The sequence below is a fragment of the Tetrahymena thermophila genome (assembly GCF_000189635.1).
Source record: "Tetrahymena thermophila SB210 genomic scaffold scf_8254648, whole genome shotgun sequence".
In the NCBI taxonomy this organism is placed as follows: Eukaryota; Ciliophora; class Oligohymenophorea; order Hymenostomatida; family Tetrahymenidae; genus Tetrahymena; species Tetrahymena thermophila.
The window spans coordinates 1-17,946 of record NW_002476416.1 but is presented as its reverse complement, the minus strand read 5'-3'; the positions used below and the strand labels follow the sequence as shown (position 1 = coordinate 17,946).

General features: G+C 20.8%; 8 protein-coding genes across 8 annotated transcripts; 3 read left to right on the top strand and 5 right to left on the bottom strand. All coding sequences in view use genetic code 6, as the record gives it.

The window, feature by feature from the left end:
• Nucleotides 1-1,136: 1,136 nt before the first annotated feature.
• Nucleotides 1,137-2,078, bottom strand: TTHERM_00876960 (integral membrane protein DUF6 containing protein; the record flags this gene model as incomplete). The annotated part of the gene is made up of 1 exon (XM_001016046.1): nt 1,137-2,078. The coding sequence occupies one exon, from the start codon at nt 2,076-2,078 to the stop codon at nt 1,137-1,139; it is 942 nt and encodes a 313-aa protein (XP_001016046.1).
• A 1,291-nt stretch (nt 2,079-3,369) lies between these two features.
• On the bottom strand, nt 3,370-4,317 carry TTHERM_00876950 (integral membrane protein DUF6 containing protein; the record flags this gene model as incomplete). Its single annotated transcript, XM_001016045.1, has 1 exon — nt 3,370-4,317. The coding sequence occupies one exon, from the start codon at nt 4,315-4,317 to the stop codon at nt 3,370-3,372; it is 948 nt and encodes a 315-aa protein (XP_001016045.1).
• A 941-nt stretch (nt 4,318-5,258) lies between these two features.
• Nucleotides 5,259-5,447, top strand: TTHERM_00876940 (hypothetical protein; the record flags this gene model as incomplete). The annotated part of the gene is made up of 1 exon (XM_001016044.1): nt 5,259-5,447. One exon carries the CDS (start codon nt 5,259-5,261, stop codon nt 5,445-5,447), a length of 189 nt encoding a protein of 62 aa, XP_001016044.1.
• A 1,298-nt stretch (nt 5,448-6,745) lies between these two features.
• Nucleotides 6,746-7,687, bottom strand: TTHERM_00876930 (integral membrane protein DUF6 containing protein; the record flags this gene model as incomplete). The annotated part of the gene is made up of 1 exon (XM_001016043.1): nt 6,746-7,687. One exon carries the CDS (start codon nt 7,685-7,687, stop codon nt 6,746-6,748), a length of 942 nt encoding a protein of 313 aa, XP_001016043.1.
• Nucleotides 7,688-10,620: 2,933 nt separating this feature from the next.
• TTHERM_00876910 (hypothetical protein) lies at nt 10,621-10,809 on the top strand (the record flags this gene model as incomplete). The annotated part of the gene is made up of 1 exon (XM_001016041.1): nt 10,621-10,809. One exon carries the CDS (start codon nt 10,621-10,623, stop codon nt 10,807-10,809), a length of 189 nt encoding a protein of 62 aa, XP_001016041.1.
• A 1,571-nt stretch (nt 10,810-12,380) lies between these two features.
• Nucleotides 12,381-12,761, bottom strand: TTHERM_000876896 (hypothetical protein; the record flags this gene model as incomplete). Its single annotated transcript, XM_012797640.1, has 1 exon — nt 12,381-12,761. The coding sequence occupies one exon, from the start codon at nt 12,759-12,761 to the stop codon at nt 12,381-12,383; it is 381 nt and encodes a 126-aa protein (XP_012653094.1).
• An 820-nt stretch (nt 12,762-13,581) lies between these two features.
• TTHERM_00876890 (hypothetical protein) lies at nt 13,582-14,929 on the bottom strand (the record flags this gene model as incomplete). Its single annotated transcript, XM_001016039.2, has 3 exons — nt 13,582-13,713; nt 13,805-14,734; nt 14,810-14,929. The coding sequence occupies 3 exons, from the start codon at nt 14,927-14,929 to the stop codon at nt 13,582-13,584; spliced, it is 1,182 nt and encodes a 393-aa protein (XP_001016039.2).
• A 1,653-nt stretch (nt 14,930-16,582) lies between these two features.
• On the top strand, nt 16,583-17,693 carry TTHERM_000876889 (hypothetical protein; the record flags this gene model as incomplete). Its single annotated transcript, XM_012797639.1, has 4 exons — nt 16,583-16,653; nt 16,904-16,993; nt 17,233-17,322; nt 17,573-17,693. 4 exons carry the CDS (start codon nt 16,583-16,585, stop codon nt 17,691-17,693), a joined length of 372 nt encoding a protein of 123 aa, XP_012653093.1.
• Between the last annotated feature and the right edge of the window lie 253 nt (nt 17,694-17,946).

The window sequence follows — 17,946 nt, the reverse complement described above, 5'->3', positions numbered from 1 at the left end:
TTTAGTCTACATGAGATTTAAAAACATATTTTATAATTTATCAATATAGTATATATTTCTAAAGTTATTTAAATTTTTAAATATCAATCATAATAATTATAATATAATTACATTAGTTCTTAAAAAGCTCTTTTCATTCACATTATAGAAATTCATTATTTCTGACTCTCTTTTTATTGATTTTATCAAAAATAATGTTTATTTTTTAGAATTAAAGTAATGTAAATTTGTTCAATTTTTGTTAGTAGAACCTTATTTTTCCTTTATGAAAAATGTAAATGATTATAAATTTAATTAAAAAGGGAAGAAGATAAGTTAATTAAGCAATATAAAAAGATATGATATATTTATTAAAGTTTATTTTAAGGTAAATAATTTAAAAATATGAAGTTACTTAAAGCTAAATTTATTATTGTTATTTAATTTTATTATCTTGGCCTATGTAGAAAACAAAAATTCTATATAAAGCCAAAAGAGAAATGATTTAATAATTTTAGTTGAAAAAAACATCTATTATTTTTGATCAAACAAGTGTTAAATTTATAAGCTTTTTGAGTGATTTTACTCAAGATATTAATTTAATATTAGAAAATAAATTCTTGAATCTAAACAAATACTGATTTTTTTTTCTTAAATTAATTTGTCCCAAGAAGTAAAAAATTTTGTTTGAAAGTTAAGTGAAATATGTTAATTAATTTCAAAATTTTATTTATTCACATTTCTTCACATACCATAAATTTTCTTTAATAATAAATAGGAAAGATGATACTTAAAAAACACAACTCTTTTGTTATGTAATTTCGTTTAGAAATATTTAAATTTTGAAAATGAAGATAAAAAAATAGAATTTACAATTGATATAATTATTAATACAATAATTTTGTATAAAATATATTATTATAATTTAAAGATCAAATTAAGGTTATTTTAGAAAATTGAATAAATAAATAAATTTAGCAGTTTGATGAGGTATTTTTTAGATGACTAGAAAATAATGTTTGTTTGTTTTGTTATATTTTGATAATAGGTTCGATTTGTGTTCAAGATTACATTAGTATTTTGAATGCGTTTGTTATTAATAATTTATCTATTTTATCTAAATAAATAAGTAAGTTACCTAACCAATTAATTAAATTTCATATAACAATACCTACACTACCTAAAATAATTAAACCAGCACCAACTATACTGGTCACAAATACTTCACTTTTTAGTACAAAAATATCAATTAAAAAAGAGAAAAGCACTTGTAAATACTTCATAGGAGATATTATAGAAGCTTTTTCAAGGGAAAGAGCTTTAGATTACAAAAGTTAAGCTACAAAGCCACTAAAAGACAAAATAAGCATTGTAATGCAGAATTTGAATGTGATTACAAAAGGTCTTTCACTGTCGGTAAGCAGAATTATCGAAGTGAAAAATATACTGATAAAATAATGATACTGCATATGCATAGCCCCATTACAATTGTATTTAGAAAGTTTTCTAATGACAATTGCAACTAGTGAAACAAAGAAGCTTCCTGCTAATCCATAAATTGTTCCAAGGAATTAATTTTTATCTTCAGAGCTTTCTGACTATCCAAACAAAAAAGCAGGTCTACATACTAATATTATACCGACAAAGGATAGCATACAGAATCCAACAGCTTTTTTAGATAATTGCTCACCCAAAAAAATTGCAGCTAAGAAGTTAGTCCAAATAGGACTTGTATTAACAAGGATAGAGCCATCAGAAATTGTCATCAATGTAAAGCAAGTAAAGACAAAAGTCATGTTTAGACCTCCAAGTAAGCCTCTAAGAGTGAGTAATTTAAAAACTTTAGATTAATCACTGTAAACTTCTATCTTATTTGTTTAGCAGTACATAGTATTAAATATAAAGCCTGTAATCATTCTCATATTGATTATTTGCATAGATGAGTACTCTCCTTTTAGCAATGTAACACAAAAATACATGGCTGTAAAGAAAATTTAGCTAGCTACAGCACAAAATATTGCAGTTTTCTTTTTATGGTTTTATTCAAAGTGTTAAAAAATGCCTTAGAGTTTAAAATTAAATAGATCAAGATTTTTCATTTGCCAAGATATTTTTTTTATGTTAAAAATTTATTTTTTATTTTTTAAATATAAGATCTTTTTTAAAGCTCAGGTTAGGATTTAATTAGTTGACAACATTGCATTTTCTTATTGATAAAATTAACTTATTTATTCAAATATTTAGATTAAATAAATACGTTGTATATTAATTCGGACCATATACCTATCTATATTATTAATTTAAATTTTGGTAATACGGCAATATGTTGATTAATTTAATTATTGATGAATTTATTTTTTGTATTACGGCACTATGGTGATAAATTAATTAATTAATTTATGTATCAATTTAATTGATCATAATACACAATATGTAATTACGTAAATACTATCAAATTAAATTTAATTTTGCACATACTAGAAGTTCATTAACTATTGGCACCAACTTAACTTTATTTTATTGGATAAAACCTCTTGTGTAAATCTCTGTTAAAATTAGCTTAAATTTGTGGAACTTTAACTTTGTTTACTTTTTATCTTTTTCGTAAGTAAATTCAAACACAAAAAATGGTTTTAACAAAATGTGTATACCTTTTAAATATAAATTTAGAGTAAAAGGTAGTTAATTTATCCTGTAGGAATGGATTAGTATATTGATTATTTAAGGAATATTTAAAAAAATCTACTTTATTAAAAATAAAAGAAAAATGTATTATTAGTGTTGGAATAGAAAGTAAGCTAATGGTTATTTTCAAAGCAATTTCAAATTAAATTGTAAACTAATAAAATATACATGCTAAAATAAATATTCACTCACCAAATAAGTAAATAAAATGATAAAAATAATTATATCAACAAAAAATATTGGAATTTTTTGCTTTGTTCATTTTAAATATTCATAAGAAATAAAGTAAAACGAACAAACTTTGTTGCGTACTAAAAAGAAATTAAAAGAATGTTATCATTCTATTTTCCAATGATGAACTATTTATAGATGTATATTATTATTATCATCTTAAATAAGTTGATCTGATCATGAAAGAAATTGTAAAACGAATTATTTTGTTTATTTTCTACCACATGAAAGTTTATTTTCTATTTGAATATAATTATGATAGCACAAATACAAAGAATTTGATCTCAGAATTTATCAAATTTTGTTAAATAAAATAATTTTTTTATTACTCAAAAAAATATAATTTATACAATAAAATGAAAATATAATTTAATATTAAGTTCTCTTTAATTTTATATATTTATTTTTGCTAAATTGAAATTTATAGTTATAATAAATAAGTAGATTTTTATTATTGAAATAATTTAATTTCTATCAAATAATAACTCCGATACTTCCAAAAATAATTAGAATAGCACCAATAACGCTTGTTAATATTATCTGATTTTTAAAAACAATAACATCTATTATAAATGATAGAAGTATTTATAGATATTTCATAGGAGTAATTATAGAAGCTTTTTCTAGAGAGAGAGCCTTTGATTGCAAAAGTTAAGCAGCAAATCCACATAAAGAAAGAATGGTAATTATGCAAAAAAATTTCATATTAAAAATAAAAGGTTTTTCATTGTTATTTATTAATAATATGGAAGTTAAAAATATGCAAATGATATAGCTGTACTACATATGCATAGCCCCGTTACATTTTAGTTGGTGAGAAAGCTTTCTCACAACTATTTAAACTGATGCAACAAATAAACTACCTGCAAGTCCATATAAAGTTCCTAATAATTAATTTTAGTTTTTTTAATTACTAGAATTATCAGCAAACAAGAAAGGTGGTCTGCTAACTAATATAATTCCCATAAATGATAAAGTGCAAAAGCCAATTGCTTTTTTAGATAACTATTCACCTAAAAAAATAGCAGCTAAAAAATTTGTCCAAATAGGATTAGTATTTACAATAATAGAGCCATCAGAAACACTCATCAGTGTAAAGCAAGTAAATACACAAATAACGTCCAAGCCACCCAGTATTCCTCTTAAAGTAAGTAGCTTAAAAATTTAACTCTTTTCGCTATAAATAGGCACTTAATTTACCTAGCAATATAATGAATTAAAAATAAATCCTATAATCATCCTCATATTAATTATATGAATTGAAGAGTATTTAGTTTTCAATAAAGAAACGCAGAAATACATTGCAGTGAAACATACTTAGCTCAATACTGCATAAAATATTGCTGCCCTCTTTTAGTGATTCTTTTCAAAATTCTAAAGTTTCTATTTTAATTTAGGAACAAAATTATTAAGATCTTGCATTTTAGTAAATCTTTTAAAATTTTAATTTAAAATTAAAATATTGAATGAAGCCAAACATCATCTTTATATTTATATTAAATTTTAATATAGATAAACATTTTTGAAAAATAGATAGTATTTTTTTATATTTCAAATTACATTATTTAAGAAAGTGTAAATATGCCTTTTAGTTTATAGTCATCTATTTTAAAACAGGTTTAAAATTAAACAAAATAAATTTCAAATTGTAAATGAAAAAGCATTATTTTCTCATAGAAAATTAAATAAATAATGAAATAGATCGGTCTACCAAAAAAATTTAAATTTTACACATAGCAAATTTATGTCGATTTTTTAATTTTTTATCCATAAATATATTTTATAAAAATAATATTATCAATTTTAAATATATTATTTAAATTAAGAAAATATATTACAGAAATAAAAAGAATTACTAGATATTTATTTTAATTTTTCTATTTATTTTTTTTTTTCCCTTTAAAGTTAGAATTTATATAATAAAGTTAAATAATTTCGAGAATTTATTTTTATGCATTGATTACAGATTATCTTATCAAAACAGGCATTTAATTATTCAATTCTTAATTAATTTGTAAGTTAATTATTAATTTAATTTTAACAAACCAAATCTCAGAATTTAATAAAATACAGATTTGATCTGCATGTATGTATGGGATCTTAAACACATATTTTAATAAAAAACAAATTAAATAAATGATGGTTAAATTTAATTCATAGAAAATAAGTATAAAAAATAAAATCAATTAATAAAAAATATTTTTATTTATTTATAGAATAAATATTCTCAGCGAATTCTATTGATAAATTTAATCATTTACTTAGAAATTTTGATAATAATAATTGAGATTATTAGTTAAATAAATTTTTGTTAGCTAAAAGCAAATTTTATCAGTATTTTTCATATTAATTAAAATTGTTGGATGGATCCTATTAAATTGCATAACTATGCTGAATAAAGATGCCATACTTATGGCTGCTAAGTATCCGCTTGCATGAGGGAAGCAAATAATCCATCAAAATGTAATTAATTGCTTGCTGTTTTATAAGAATGCATAGAAAAAGAAAAAAAATATGTGCTTGAAAATTACAAAAAGCCTTAAAAATAATGATTGATTGATCAGTCATGATAATATTAATTTTAAGAAAATCACAAGATAACCTTAAATAAAACTAATAAAAAGCTAAAAATATATGTATATATTAGTAGAATAAATTATATATCTGAATGCAATCATTTTAGATTTATATTTTTTTTGAATAATTCTTTTTTTGAATATTATTTTGCTCTTCTCCATTTCTCAAAAACAAATATTTTTTATTTTCTTGTCTACATGCAAAAAAGAAAGATTTTATGTAAATCTATCAAATAATACAATGTTAATAGAATAAATTTTGTTTTTAAGAGTTGATAGACAGACAAGAAGATTAAAAATTAAAAATATAAGGAATTAATTAGTTATTATTTAAAATAATTTATTAAAATATTATATATGTATTTTATAAATAAAAATATTTTAATAAAATATGAAAAAAAAATCATATTTTAGATTATTTAATTTTCATAAATAAACCGATAATTGAAAAATCCTTCTAAAACCTAAATTATTTTAAAACTAAAAGCAATAAAACAATTCTAATAATTCATTTTAAAGAGAGAGTGAGAGAGAGTAATACATCTTACTTCTAAATAATGTGCTTATTTATAAATTACAACTAAAATCTAATATTATCAGTTTTATTTATTCACTTAATATAAATAATATCATCAACAACAACTTATATTTAAACTCTAATTCATTTAAAGCAGAGTCTACACACAAATTAGCATAAATATAAGTTGATCTAAAATATAAAAATCTTGAGTGAGATACCTATTTTATTTACTAAAGGCATATAATATATCTTAATTACATATTAAATAAAGCTAAATTAGCTTAAAACAAACAGCTTCATTTTTGCATTTATAGAAAGTTTTAAATTCTTAAAATAAAAAATTTGAAATAATATATACATTTTATTCATAATATAACTTGTCATTTTTTTAAAGTAAATTTTGAAAAATTTTTCTGAATGTAAAAAATTTGTAATTATTGAAATTTTTATCAAATTATAAAAAATTAACGTAACAATTTAGTATGAAAATATAGTATTTATAATTTATAATTAATAAGATTACTTTAGAAAATTGAATAAAATAAATTTAGTAGTTTGATGAGGTATTTTTTAGATAGATGACTAGAATATATTATTTGTTAATTTTTTGTTTGTTTGTTTTTTTATTGTAATATTTTAAAATTTGGCTTAGCTTTTATTCAAAATTGCATTAATATTTTAAACGCATTTACTATTAGTGATTTGTCTATTCTATAATAAATAAAAGAAAACTGGCTAGTTAGTTAATAATCTATCACATAACAATACCTACACTCCCTAGTATAATTAGACCAGCACCAACCATACTGGTCATAAACATCTCACTTTTAAGAACAAAAATATCAATCATAAAAGAGAGAAGCACTTGTAGATACTTCATAGGAGATATTATAGAAGCTTTTTCAAGGGAAAGAGCTTTAGATTACAAAAGTTAAGCCACAAAGCCACTAAATGACAAAATAAGCATTATATAGCAGAATTTAAATGTAATTATAAAAGGTCTTTCACTGTCAGTAAGCAGGATTACAGAAGTGAAAATTATGCTGATAAAATAATGATATTGCATATGCATAGCCCCTTTACAGTTGTATTTAGAAAGTTTTCTAATAACAATTGCAACTAGTGAAACAAAGAGGCTTCCTGCTAATCCATAAATTGTTCCAAGAAATTAGTTTTAATCTTAAGAGCTTGTTGACTATCCAAACAAAAAAGCAGGTCTGCACACTAATATTATACCAAAAAAGGAAAGCATACAAAACCCAAAAGCTTTTTTAGATAATTGTTCGCCCAAAAAAATTGCAGCTAAGAAATTAGTCCAAATCGGACTCGTATTAACAAGGATAGAACCATCAGAAATAGTCATCAATGTAAAGCAAGTAAAAACAAAAGTCATGTTTAGACCTCCAAGTAAACCTCTAAGGGTGAGTAATTTAAAAACTTTAGATTAATCACTATAAACCTCAACCTTATTCGCAGAGCAATACAGAGTATTAAAAATAAAGCCAAGAATCATTCTCATATTGATTATTTGCATAGAAGAGTACTCTCCTTTCAGTAGGGTAACACAATAATACATAACTGTAAAGAAAACTTAGCTAGCTACTGCATATAATATGGCAGTTTTCTTTTTGTTGCTTTATTCAAGGTGTTCAAAGACATCTTAAAATTTTAAATAAAATTGATCAAGATTTTTCATTTGAGAGGATATGCTTTTATGTTAAAATTTATTTTATAAATTTATTTATTCTTTAAAATTTATTTATTCTATAAAATATTAGATATTTTTTAAAATATCATTATTTAATTAGCTGATAGCCTTGCGTTTTCTACTACTGATAAAATCAAATTATGAATTCAAATTTTTAAATTAAATACATATAATAGGTTATTAATTAAACTCATGGATTACGCCTGTCTATTTTAATTTTGGTATTACTTTTGTGGTAAATTTAAATATTGATGAATCTATTTTTGGTATTATGATACTTTGGTGATTAATTAATCAATTTACTTTATTATTAATTTATCGTAATACATAAAGTGCTAAAATAAAATTTAGTTTTGGACATATTTAATTTACATAATTATTTACCAGCTTAATTTAGCTTCAAATACTTCATATCATTACATAAAATATTTTTTGTCTATGTCATAAAATTGGCTTAAATATGTAGAGATAAAAATTAGTTTATTTTTTACATCTATTTCGAAGATAAATAAAAATTAAAAATATAGTTTCAATAACCTTTTTAAATTAAATTTAGATTAATATGTAATTATGTTATGATAAGAGAATCAATCAATCAATTATCATATAGAAAATTTAAAAATTTACTTTATTAAAATAAAAGGCAAATATATTATTTGCGTTGAAATAGAAAGTAAATTTGTGGTTATTTTTAAAATAATTTAAAAGTAAATAGAAAAAATATTTATACTAACTAGCTAAAATAAGTAAGTATTCATTTGCCAAAAAAGTAAATAAATGATAAAAATAAATTATATCAACAACAAACTATGGAATTTTTTATCTATTAAATATAAATAAATAAATATTCAAAAGTGACTAACTAATTGAAAGGAACAAAATTTATTGCATATTAAAAAAAAATTAAAAAAATGTTATCATTAAATATAATGATGAAGTATTTATATATATTTAGATCGATTTAATTAAGTTAATCAGATAAAGAAATTTATTATAAAACAAATTAATTTTATTATTTTCTACCACTTGAAAGTTTAATTTGAAATTAATATCATTAAAATAGCAGAAATACAAAGAATTTATCCAATTAAATATATGAATCTAAATTTAGTTTTAGATCTAACATGAATTTTCTATTTTTATTTACTAGATTAAAGTTTCTATTTAAAAAGATAAATAGATTTTTATTATTTATTAAATTATTTCAGGTTAATTTTAAATTTTATGAAATAATAACTCCGATACTTTCAAAAATAATTATAATAGAACCAATAGCTCTTGTTAATATAACCTGATTTTTAAAAACCATAACTTCTATTAATAAGGATATTTTAGCTATTCCATAGGGGAGTTAAACATCAAAACATCACTATAGCTGTACTTCATATGCATAGCTCTGTTATATTTAGTTAGTGAGAAAGCTTTCTAACAACAATTTAAACTGGTACAACAAATAAATTACTGCAAGTTCATTTAAAGTTTCTAATAATTAATTCTAGTTTATTTAATATTCAGTATTATCAGAAAATAAGAAAGGAGGTCTACTAACTAACTAATATAATTCTCATAAATGATAAAGTGCAAAATCCAATTGCTTTTTTAGATAACTATTCACCAAAAGAAATAGCAGCTAGAAAATTTGTCCAAATAGGATTAGTATTTGCAAATTAATTTAGCCATCAGAAAAGCTCATTAGTTTAAAGTAAGTTAACATATAAATAACACGCAAGCCAGGTTGTATTGCACTTTAAGTAACAAGCTTAAAAATATAACTTTTTTCGCTATAAATAGGTACCTAATTTACCTAGCAATACAATGAATTTAAAATAAATCCTATAATTATTTGAATTGAAGAGTATTTAGTTTTTACTAAGGAAAAGAAGAAATGCATTAATATGAAAGATTCTATGCTCAATAACGCATAGAAAATTACAGCCCTCTTTGAGTAATTTTTTTCAAAATTAAAAAGTTTCTATTTTAATTAAGGAGCAATATTATAAAATAAATATGATATTTTAGTAAATCTTTTAAAATTTTAATTTAAAATTAAAATATTGAATGAAGTCAAATATGATCTTTATATTTGTACAAAATTTTAATATTAATATTTAATTTGAAAAATAGATAATATTTTTTATATTTTTAATTTTAAGAATGCTTAAATGTGTATTTTATTTAGCTTATATTTTAAAACATATTTAAAATTAAATCTATCTTTTAAAATTGTAAAATTAAAAGCATTATTTTCTAACAGAACATTAAATAAGCTATGAAATATATAAGTCTATCAAATAAATTTGTTTTAGAAAATACAAAATTATATCTTTTTTTGAATATTTATGATAAATGTATTATTTAAATTGACAATATATTATACAGAAAATATACTAATTAATTACTTGATATTTATTTTTATATTTAGATATTCTTTTTTCTTAAAACTAGAAAATTAATCAATAAACTTAAAATTTTTTGATAATTTATTTTTTATTCCATTATTAATTAAATATTTCTCTTATGAAAATATATAATTAATTCTTAATTAGTTTGTATGTATGTAAGCCAATAATTAATTTAATTTTAACTAAGTAAGTCTATTATAAGTTAGATAAAACACAATCTTAATATATATGCATGTATTTTATATAGTATTGTTTACACATATTTTTATACCAAAATAAATTAATAAATAAATGATGGTTATATTTTAAATTTATTGCTTAGAAAATTAGAATAAAAAATAAAATCAATAAATAAAAAAATATTTTATTTATTTATAGAAAAAATATTCTCAGCAAATTCTATTGATAAATTTAATTTTTTACTTAGAAATTTTATAATAATTATTAATTAAATAAATTTGTGTTAGTTAATTAAGTGTAAATTTTATCAGTATTTTTAATATAAACTAAAATTGTTCGATGGATCCTATTAAATTGCATAACTATGCTGAATAAAGATGCCATACTTATGGTTGCTAAGTATCCGCTTGCATGAGGGAAGCAAATAATCCATCAAAATGTAACTAATTGCTTGCTGTTTTATAAGAATGCATAGAAAAAGAAAAAAAATATGTGCTTGAAAATTACAAAAAACCCTAAAAATAATGATTGATTGGCTATTTGACTGATCAATCATGATAAGATTATTTTTAAAGAAAATCACCAAATATCCTAAATTTAGCAAATAAAAAGCTAAAAATATATGTATATATTAGTAGTGTAACTTATATATTAGAATGTAATCGTTTTAGATTTAGATTTTTTGAAGAATTCTTATTTTAACCCGAATATTTCTATTCTTCATTTTTCAAAAATAAATAGATATTTTTTATTTACTTGTCTACATACAAAAAAGAAAGGTCTTATGTGCTATAGAAATTCTATCAAATAATACAATATTAATAGAAGAAATTTAGTTTTTAAGAGTTCATAGATAGATAAACATATAGACAACAAGATAGAAATTAAAAATTAAAAATATATAAAAGGGGTTAATTATTATTTAAAATAATTTCTTAAAATGTGATTTTTATAACTCTCACAAAAATTTTTTTGGTATTTTCATTTCCTAAAACTTAGCAACCCCTGTTTAGATAAATAACTTAATCTAATTTTAAAAATGTTCAAAGATAAAATCTTACTTAAGTTTTCAAATATAAAAAACAAGCATTAAAATACTATTAAATAAGCTATAATTAAATGTATTAGAACTAAATATATATTTATCTATATTAAGTTATAACTTAATTTTCAACATCTTTAGCGAATTGATTGATTAATTTATTCATTCATTCATTATGCTCAAAAGTATAAATCCTGATATATTCTAATTTGGCTTATATTTAGTGAATTTGTTAATTTATATAAAGTTATACCCTATAATAAGATAATCAATTTTTAATTAAGCAATTATTAAAGTTAAATACTTTTGGAAAGAGTGTTATCATCTTCATCATCTTGAATGTCGTTTTAAGGAGAAAAGAATGAGTATGTAATTAACGATGAAAATATGCATCTAGGATGAAAGAAATTATTGTAAAATGACTCTTAGCACAAGTTAGTAAAGCTTAAATGCCCTACTCTACCTTAAAAAAAATTATCAAAAATGTACAGAGTTTTCTAAAGAGAAAATTCTTAAACAGCCCATTCAACTTCATTGATATGAGAATTATTTTCAAAAATAAAATAGACACCAGCCCCTTTTTATCCTGTGAATTTTACTTTATTTACAATATTGGAGATTGATAAATCAGGAATAACAGAACAATTTTGCATTAAATTTATGTTGATCTGATGAGCTCTAATATTTTTCAGGTCAATTAATTTTGATTTAAAGAAATTTTATCTTTTTTCTTCACATAGTATTTCATAACAAGTACCACAAAGATCTGTACCATCATAACTATCATGAGATAACAAATTTAAATATTCTATTGATATATCTAATTATTCTACATCTATTTATAAATTTATTTCATTTAGAAAGTTTATTAAGCTAGTATATTCATTAGTCGAATTGTCAAATTAATACATGGAGCATTCGGAATTTAGATGATAAAGTTTCTATGACTCTATGAATTTTATTCTCTCAAACGATAATCTGCTTTTAGTTAAACACTCTCTTAAGTAGTGAAAATCTATTGAGATACTAAATTTGTTGTTTTTTAATACCATATTTATCACCAATTAATTTAGTTTGTCTAAGATAGCTTTGAATTTGTTTTAAGTTGCTTTGCAATATTTAGGTCTCTCATATTTTTCATTTTCTAAAATAGTCCTTAATATTGGATTAAGATTTTAATTAAATAATATCTCTTCAAAATGCTGTTATTACTATTATAAATTTTTAAATTTAGCTTCTTCTCTTTTTATTGGATATTTTAAGGATTATTTAACTTATGATCTAACGATTGTATCTATTTTTTCTCTCTAAATTTCTTTTTCTCTCTTTATTTCTTTTTCTCTCTTTTTTTATTCTTTTCTCTTTATTTCTTTTTCTTTTTCATTTTCTTCTTGCTCATTTTCTTCTTCGAGTTTATTTTCTATTTTTTTTTGTTCATTTTCGACTTCTTCTAATTCTTCTTAAATTTCTAAATTCTTTTGAAAGTTCAAATAATCAATTATTGAGAATAGATCTTAGTAAGCCTCTATATTGAGCTATTTGTAAATAGTAGCGAGCTTTTGAGTCAATAGCTAATACTCTAAGGAAGATGCGTGAAGAACAAAGTGATCAGATAGAGCATTTTCACTTTCAATTAGAAGTTGTTAATGGTCTAAAGTAAATTTTATATTTTATCCTTATTCAAATATAGTTTGAATAGCTTGAAATGTATCCATTTATTTATTTATTTATTTATTTATTTATTTATTTATTTATTTATTCGAAATAAGAAATAATAATGATTCTATTAATTCTTATTAATTCAAATATGATTAATAAATTGCTTATTTGATCTTTTTGTTATTTTTAATTTATTGAATTCTGATTTAGATAAATGAGCGGTATTAATTTTAAAATATATCTATCTAAATACTGAAATAGTGAAAATAAATATGAATAATTAACTAAAATCTCAGTATTAATTTTATCCTTTATACAAATAAAGTTTAATTGAGTTTCTATTGCGTCTTTTTTCTCAAAAGTTAATTTGTTTTCGGTTTTTTTTAAGTAATTTAGGTAAAATAGCAAAAATAATAATTAAAAATGTTAAAAATACTTGCTTTTTAGTGACAAAAATAATAATTAAATCTTAAACAATACAAAATTATAAATTTGATTAAAATTGATTTTGATCTTTTATTTTTATGTAAGGATTTCTAGTGAGCAATATTGAAAACTTTTAGAAAATAGACTTCAAAAGTAGAGGTCTTAAATTATTCTCAAAGGACTAATATTTAAATACTGGCCTAGTTTATATGAGCATATTGCTTAGAGTATGATGATAAACCTATAATTGAGTAGAATCTGAAACTCCTTGAAAATTGAAGCTCTGCCTTAATAGTTTAAGCAGTCTTTAAAAGAGTATGAAATTTGAGATGAAAATATGTTTGAACTAACAAAGCTATCAATTATTGTATGTCTAGATTAATTAAGAAAATACACATGACCTATTCTACCTTAAAAACAATGTTCCAGCAGATAAATTGTAGAAGGAAGCGAATATAGTTCAACATCCCATTCTACAATGTTGATGTGAGAGTTATTTTTAAAAACAAAATTAACTCCAAAACCTTATTAACCTTAAATTCTTACTTTGTTAATTGTGTGGTGCACAATTATATCGTGGAATATAGGTATATCCTAAATTAAGTAAATATTTAATTTCTAAGTCTTAATATTTTTGAGATCAAATACTCTTTGTGAAAAGTAGTCACTTCCTTTAATTTCTTTTCTTTCTATATCAAAGCAAGTATAGCAAAACCAATTAGACTCTTGTGGATGGTATTTTATATTTTAACATTCAATCACCACATCCAAATTTTCTAGGTGGAGTGCTAAATTTCTTCTTTCAATCAAACTTATTAGAAATGAATATTTATTAGAATTATTAATAAACTAATTTTCAACTTAAGTATAATCAAAAACATGATAAAGCCTTTGTGATTCTATAAACTTAATATTTTTAAAGCTTACAATATCTTTTGTTAAGAATTCTCTAAAATGTTAAAAATCTATTGTTGTATTAAAAGTTATCTCTTTAGTCAGCAAATTCATAATTAAGTTGCTTAAATTGTTTAAGGCTTCTTGAAGTATATTCTCATCAGAGTTTTAATAAATGTCATATGAAAAATCATCATTTTATGATATATTTTTTATTTATTTTTTACTTTCTAGCACACTTTTAAAATGGCATTAGTCAAATTTTACTTCACCTTCTTCAGTTTAAAGGTTATATTGATCAATTTTAAGTTATTCAAAATTTTCTTAAAGTCCGTAAGGTAATAGTTGATTATCTGCTTCCTCTTAGTCTACTTTGTATTGTTGATTATTAAAATTCAATTTACTAATAGCGAAAGATATTTCTTGATAACCCTTTTTAATTATTTATTAGTAAAATTAGGCTAGCTTTTAGACTATTAGCTGATACTCTTATGTAAATACATTTACAACTAGACAATCATATTAAATATTTTCAGCAGTTATAGTTAGTTATTAAGGATTTGATGCAAATTGCACAATAAATCCTTTTTCGAATATATCATTAATAGAAGATAAAACAGAATGCATTTATTTTTATTTAATACTTTTTTATTAATTGTTAACTAATTTTTTAGATTTACTAATAATATAGCTTAATAAAATTGATTAGCGGCGTTTTTATTTAATTTTTATAAGATGTTGTCAGAATTAACCAGCTTCTTAAGATATACTGCAATTTTTTTTCTTTGAAATGATAGAAATCTAATTTTTGAATGCAAAAATCTGAATATTATTTATTTTGAAATAAAAATAAATTAAATTATTTATTAATTATAATTATACTATAATACATATATATATATTAAATTTTTTAATAAATAAATAAAAAAATATATTTCATAAAAAGTGGAATACAAACCATTCCCAAAATTACAAAACTAAAACAGAAAAATCTACTTATAAACGTTATTCTTATAAAATTAAAGAACATTAACAACTAGAATTTTTTCAAATAGGACTAAATAAATTACTGACCATCTCTAATTCTTACTATATATATTTTTAAGCGTTTGTTTTAAATACAAATATTAAGTTTAAATAGTGAATGTTAAATTAATTTTTCTGTGATATCTCTTCATAAAACCAAATTATAAATTTATATTTGATAATTAATTCATTATTATATTTATTTGTTCTTTTTATCCATTTATAATTAATTGATAAATTAATCAAATTTAATAAATTGCTATTCAATATTTTTGAAAAATAAATAAATGATATAATAGATTAAAAAATATAACTAATTAGAAGAAGTAATTATTAATTTTTATATTAATATCCTTTAAATTTATTTTAATTTATAAAAAAAGTTTTTAAGCTCTTCACTATTATCTCATTAGATTCTCCATCTTCATCTGAGGTATATTTAATTAAAAGATATTCTTTTTTTTATTATTAATATTTTTTGTATATTTAATTTTCAATTTATTTAAATAAATAATTTTTATTATAGAAATTATCATTATTATTTAATGATTTTTATTAAAACAAAAATTTTTTAGCTATTTTAACTTAATTTTCATTTAAATTTTTAATTAATTATTTATTATTCATTTTTTATTATTTGATACTTTTTCTTCATTTTTTGCTATTAAAATTTACACTTAATAAAAGCAGTTTATTTGATTTGCATTGTAATATTTTTAATTATAAAAGTTAATTTAAAACATTAAAGCTCTTTTAATTTATTTGATTTGTTTACCTTTTTATTTTTATTATAATTTCTTATTTTTTGATTCTTTGTTAATTTTATTTATTATTAATTAATCTTATTATTTCATATTTTTTTTCATTTTTCCCTCCTAATTAACTACAGTGAAATGCCGCCTTTTTAATTTATAAAAGGCGAAATGTAATATATCTTAATAACTTGATATAAAGCTAAATTAGCTTAAATTAGCTTTACTTTTGAGTTAATTGAAAGCTTTGAATTCAGAAAATGTCAAATTTGAAATTATATATACCACATATTCTTATAACATATCATTTTTTTTTTAAAATATAAATTTTGAAAACTTATGATGGAAAAAAACACATAAAAAAATTTTTAATTTTAATTTTATAAAATATAAAAACTGGTATATTAAACTCGCTTTTTGTAAATTTGTATGGCAACTTACTCTATTTAATGATATATTTTTTCTTCAATATTTAAAAAGTAACAAATTAAATTGGTGCAAAATGGGTGCATCAGGCTTAGGTTCAGCTTTAGCAAAATGCATTAATCTCTCAAATTTAACACTTGACCTTAAGTAAAAACAGTTTATTTGTTTTGGATTGTGATATTTTTAATTATAAAAACTAATTAAAAACAATAAAGCTCTTTTTTCTTTTTCTTTTTATCGTGCTTGCTGTTTTGTTTTTTCTTTGTTAATTAAGCTCATCATTTATTTTATTCATTTGCTTTTATTATTAATTAATTTTATTATTTCATATTTTTTCTTCATTTTTTCCTTCTAATTAACTATTTAATGATATATTTTTTCTTCAATATTTAAAAAGTTAAAATTATATTGGTGATGAAGGTGCATCAGGCTTAGGTTCAGCTTTAGCAAAATGCATTAATCTCTCAAATTTGACACTTAACCTTTTGTAAAAACAGTTTATTTGTTTTGGATTGTGATATTTTTAATTATAAAAACTAATTAAAAACAATAAAGCTCTTTTTTCTTTTTCTTTTTATCGTGCTTGCTGTTTTGTTAATTAAGCTCATCATTTATTTTATTCATTTGCTTTTATTATTAATTAATTTTATTATTTCATATTTTTTCTTCATTTTTTCCTTCTAATTAACTATTTAATGATATATTTTTTCTTCAATATTTAAAAAGTAAAAATTAAATTGGTGAAATAGGTGCATCAGGCTTAGGTTCAGCTTTAGCAAAATGCATTAATCTCTCAAATTTAACACTTGACCTTTGGTAAAAACAGTTTATTTGTTTTGGATTGTGATATTTTTAATTATAAAAACTAATTAAAAACAATAAAGCTCTTTTTTCTTTTTCTTTTTATCGTGCTTGCTGTTTTGTTTTTTCTTTGTTAATTAAGCTCATCATTTATTTTATTCATTTGCTTTTATTATTAATTAATTTTATTATTTCATATTTTTTCTTCATTTTTTCCTTCTAATTAACTATTTAATCATATATTTTTTCTTCAATATTTAAAAAGGTAAAATTAAATTGGTGATGAAGGTGCATCAGGCTTAGGTTCAGCTTTAGCAAAATGCATTAATCTCTCAAATTTGACACTTAACCTTAAGTAAAAACAGTTTATTTGTTTTGGATTGTGATATTTTTAATTATAAAAACTAATTAAAAACAATAAAGCTCTTTTTTCTTTTTCTTTTTATCGTGCTTGCTGTTTTGTTAATTAAGCTCATCATTTATTTTATTCATTTGCTTTTATTATTAATTAATTTTATTATTTCATATTTTTTCTTCATTTTTTCCTTCTAATTAACTATTTAATGATATATTTTTTCTTCAATATTTAAAAAGTAACAATTAAATTGGTGATGAAGGTGCATCAGGCTTAGGTTCAGC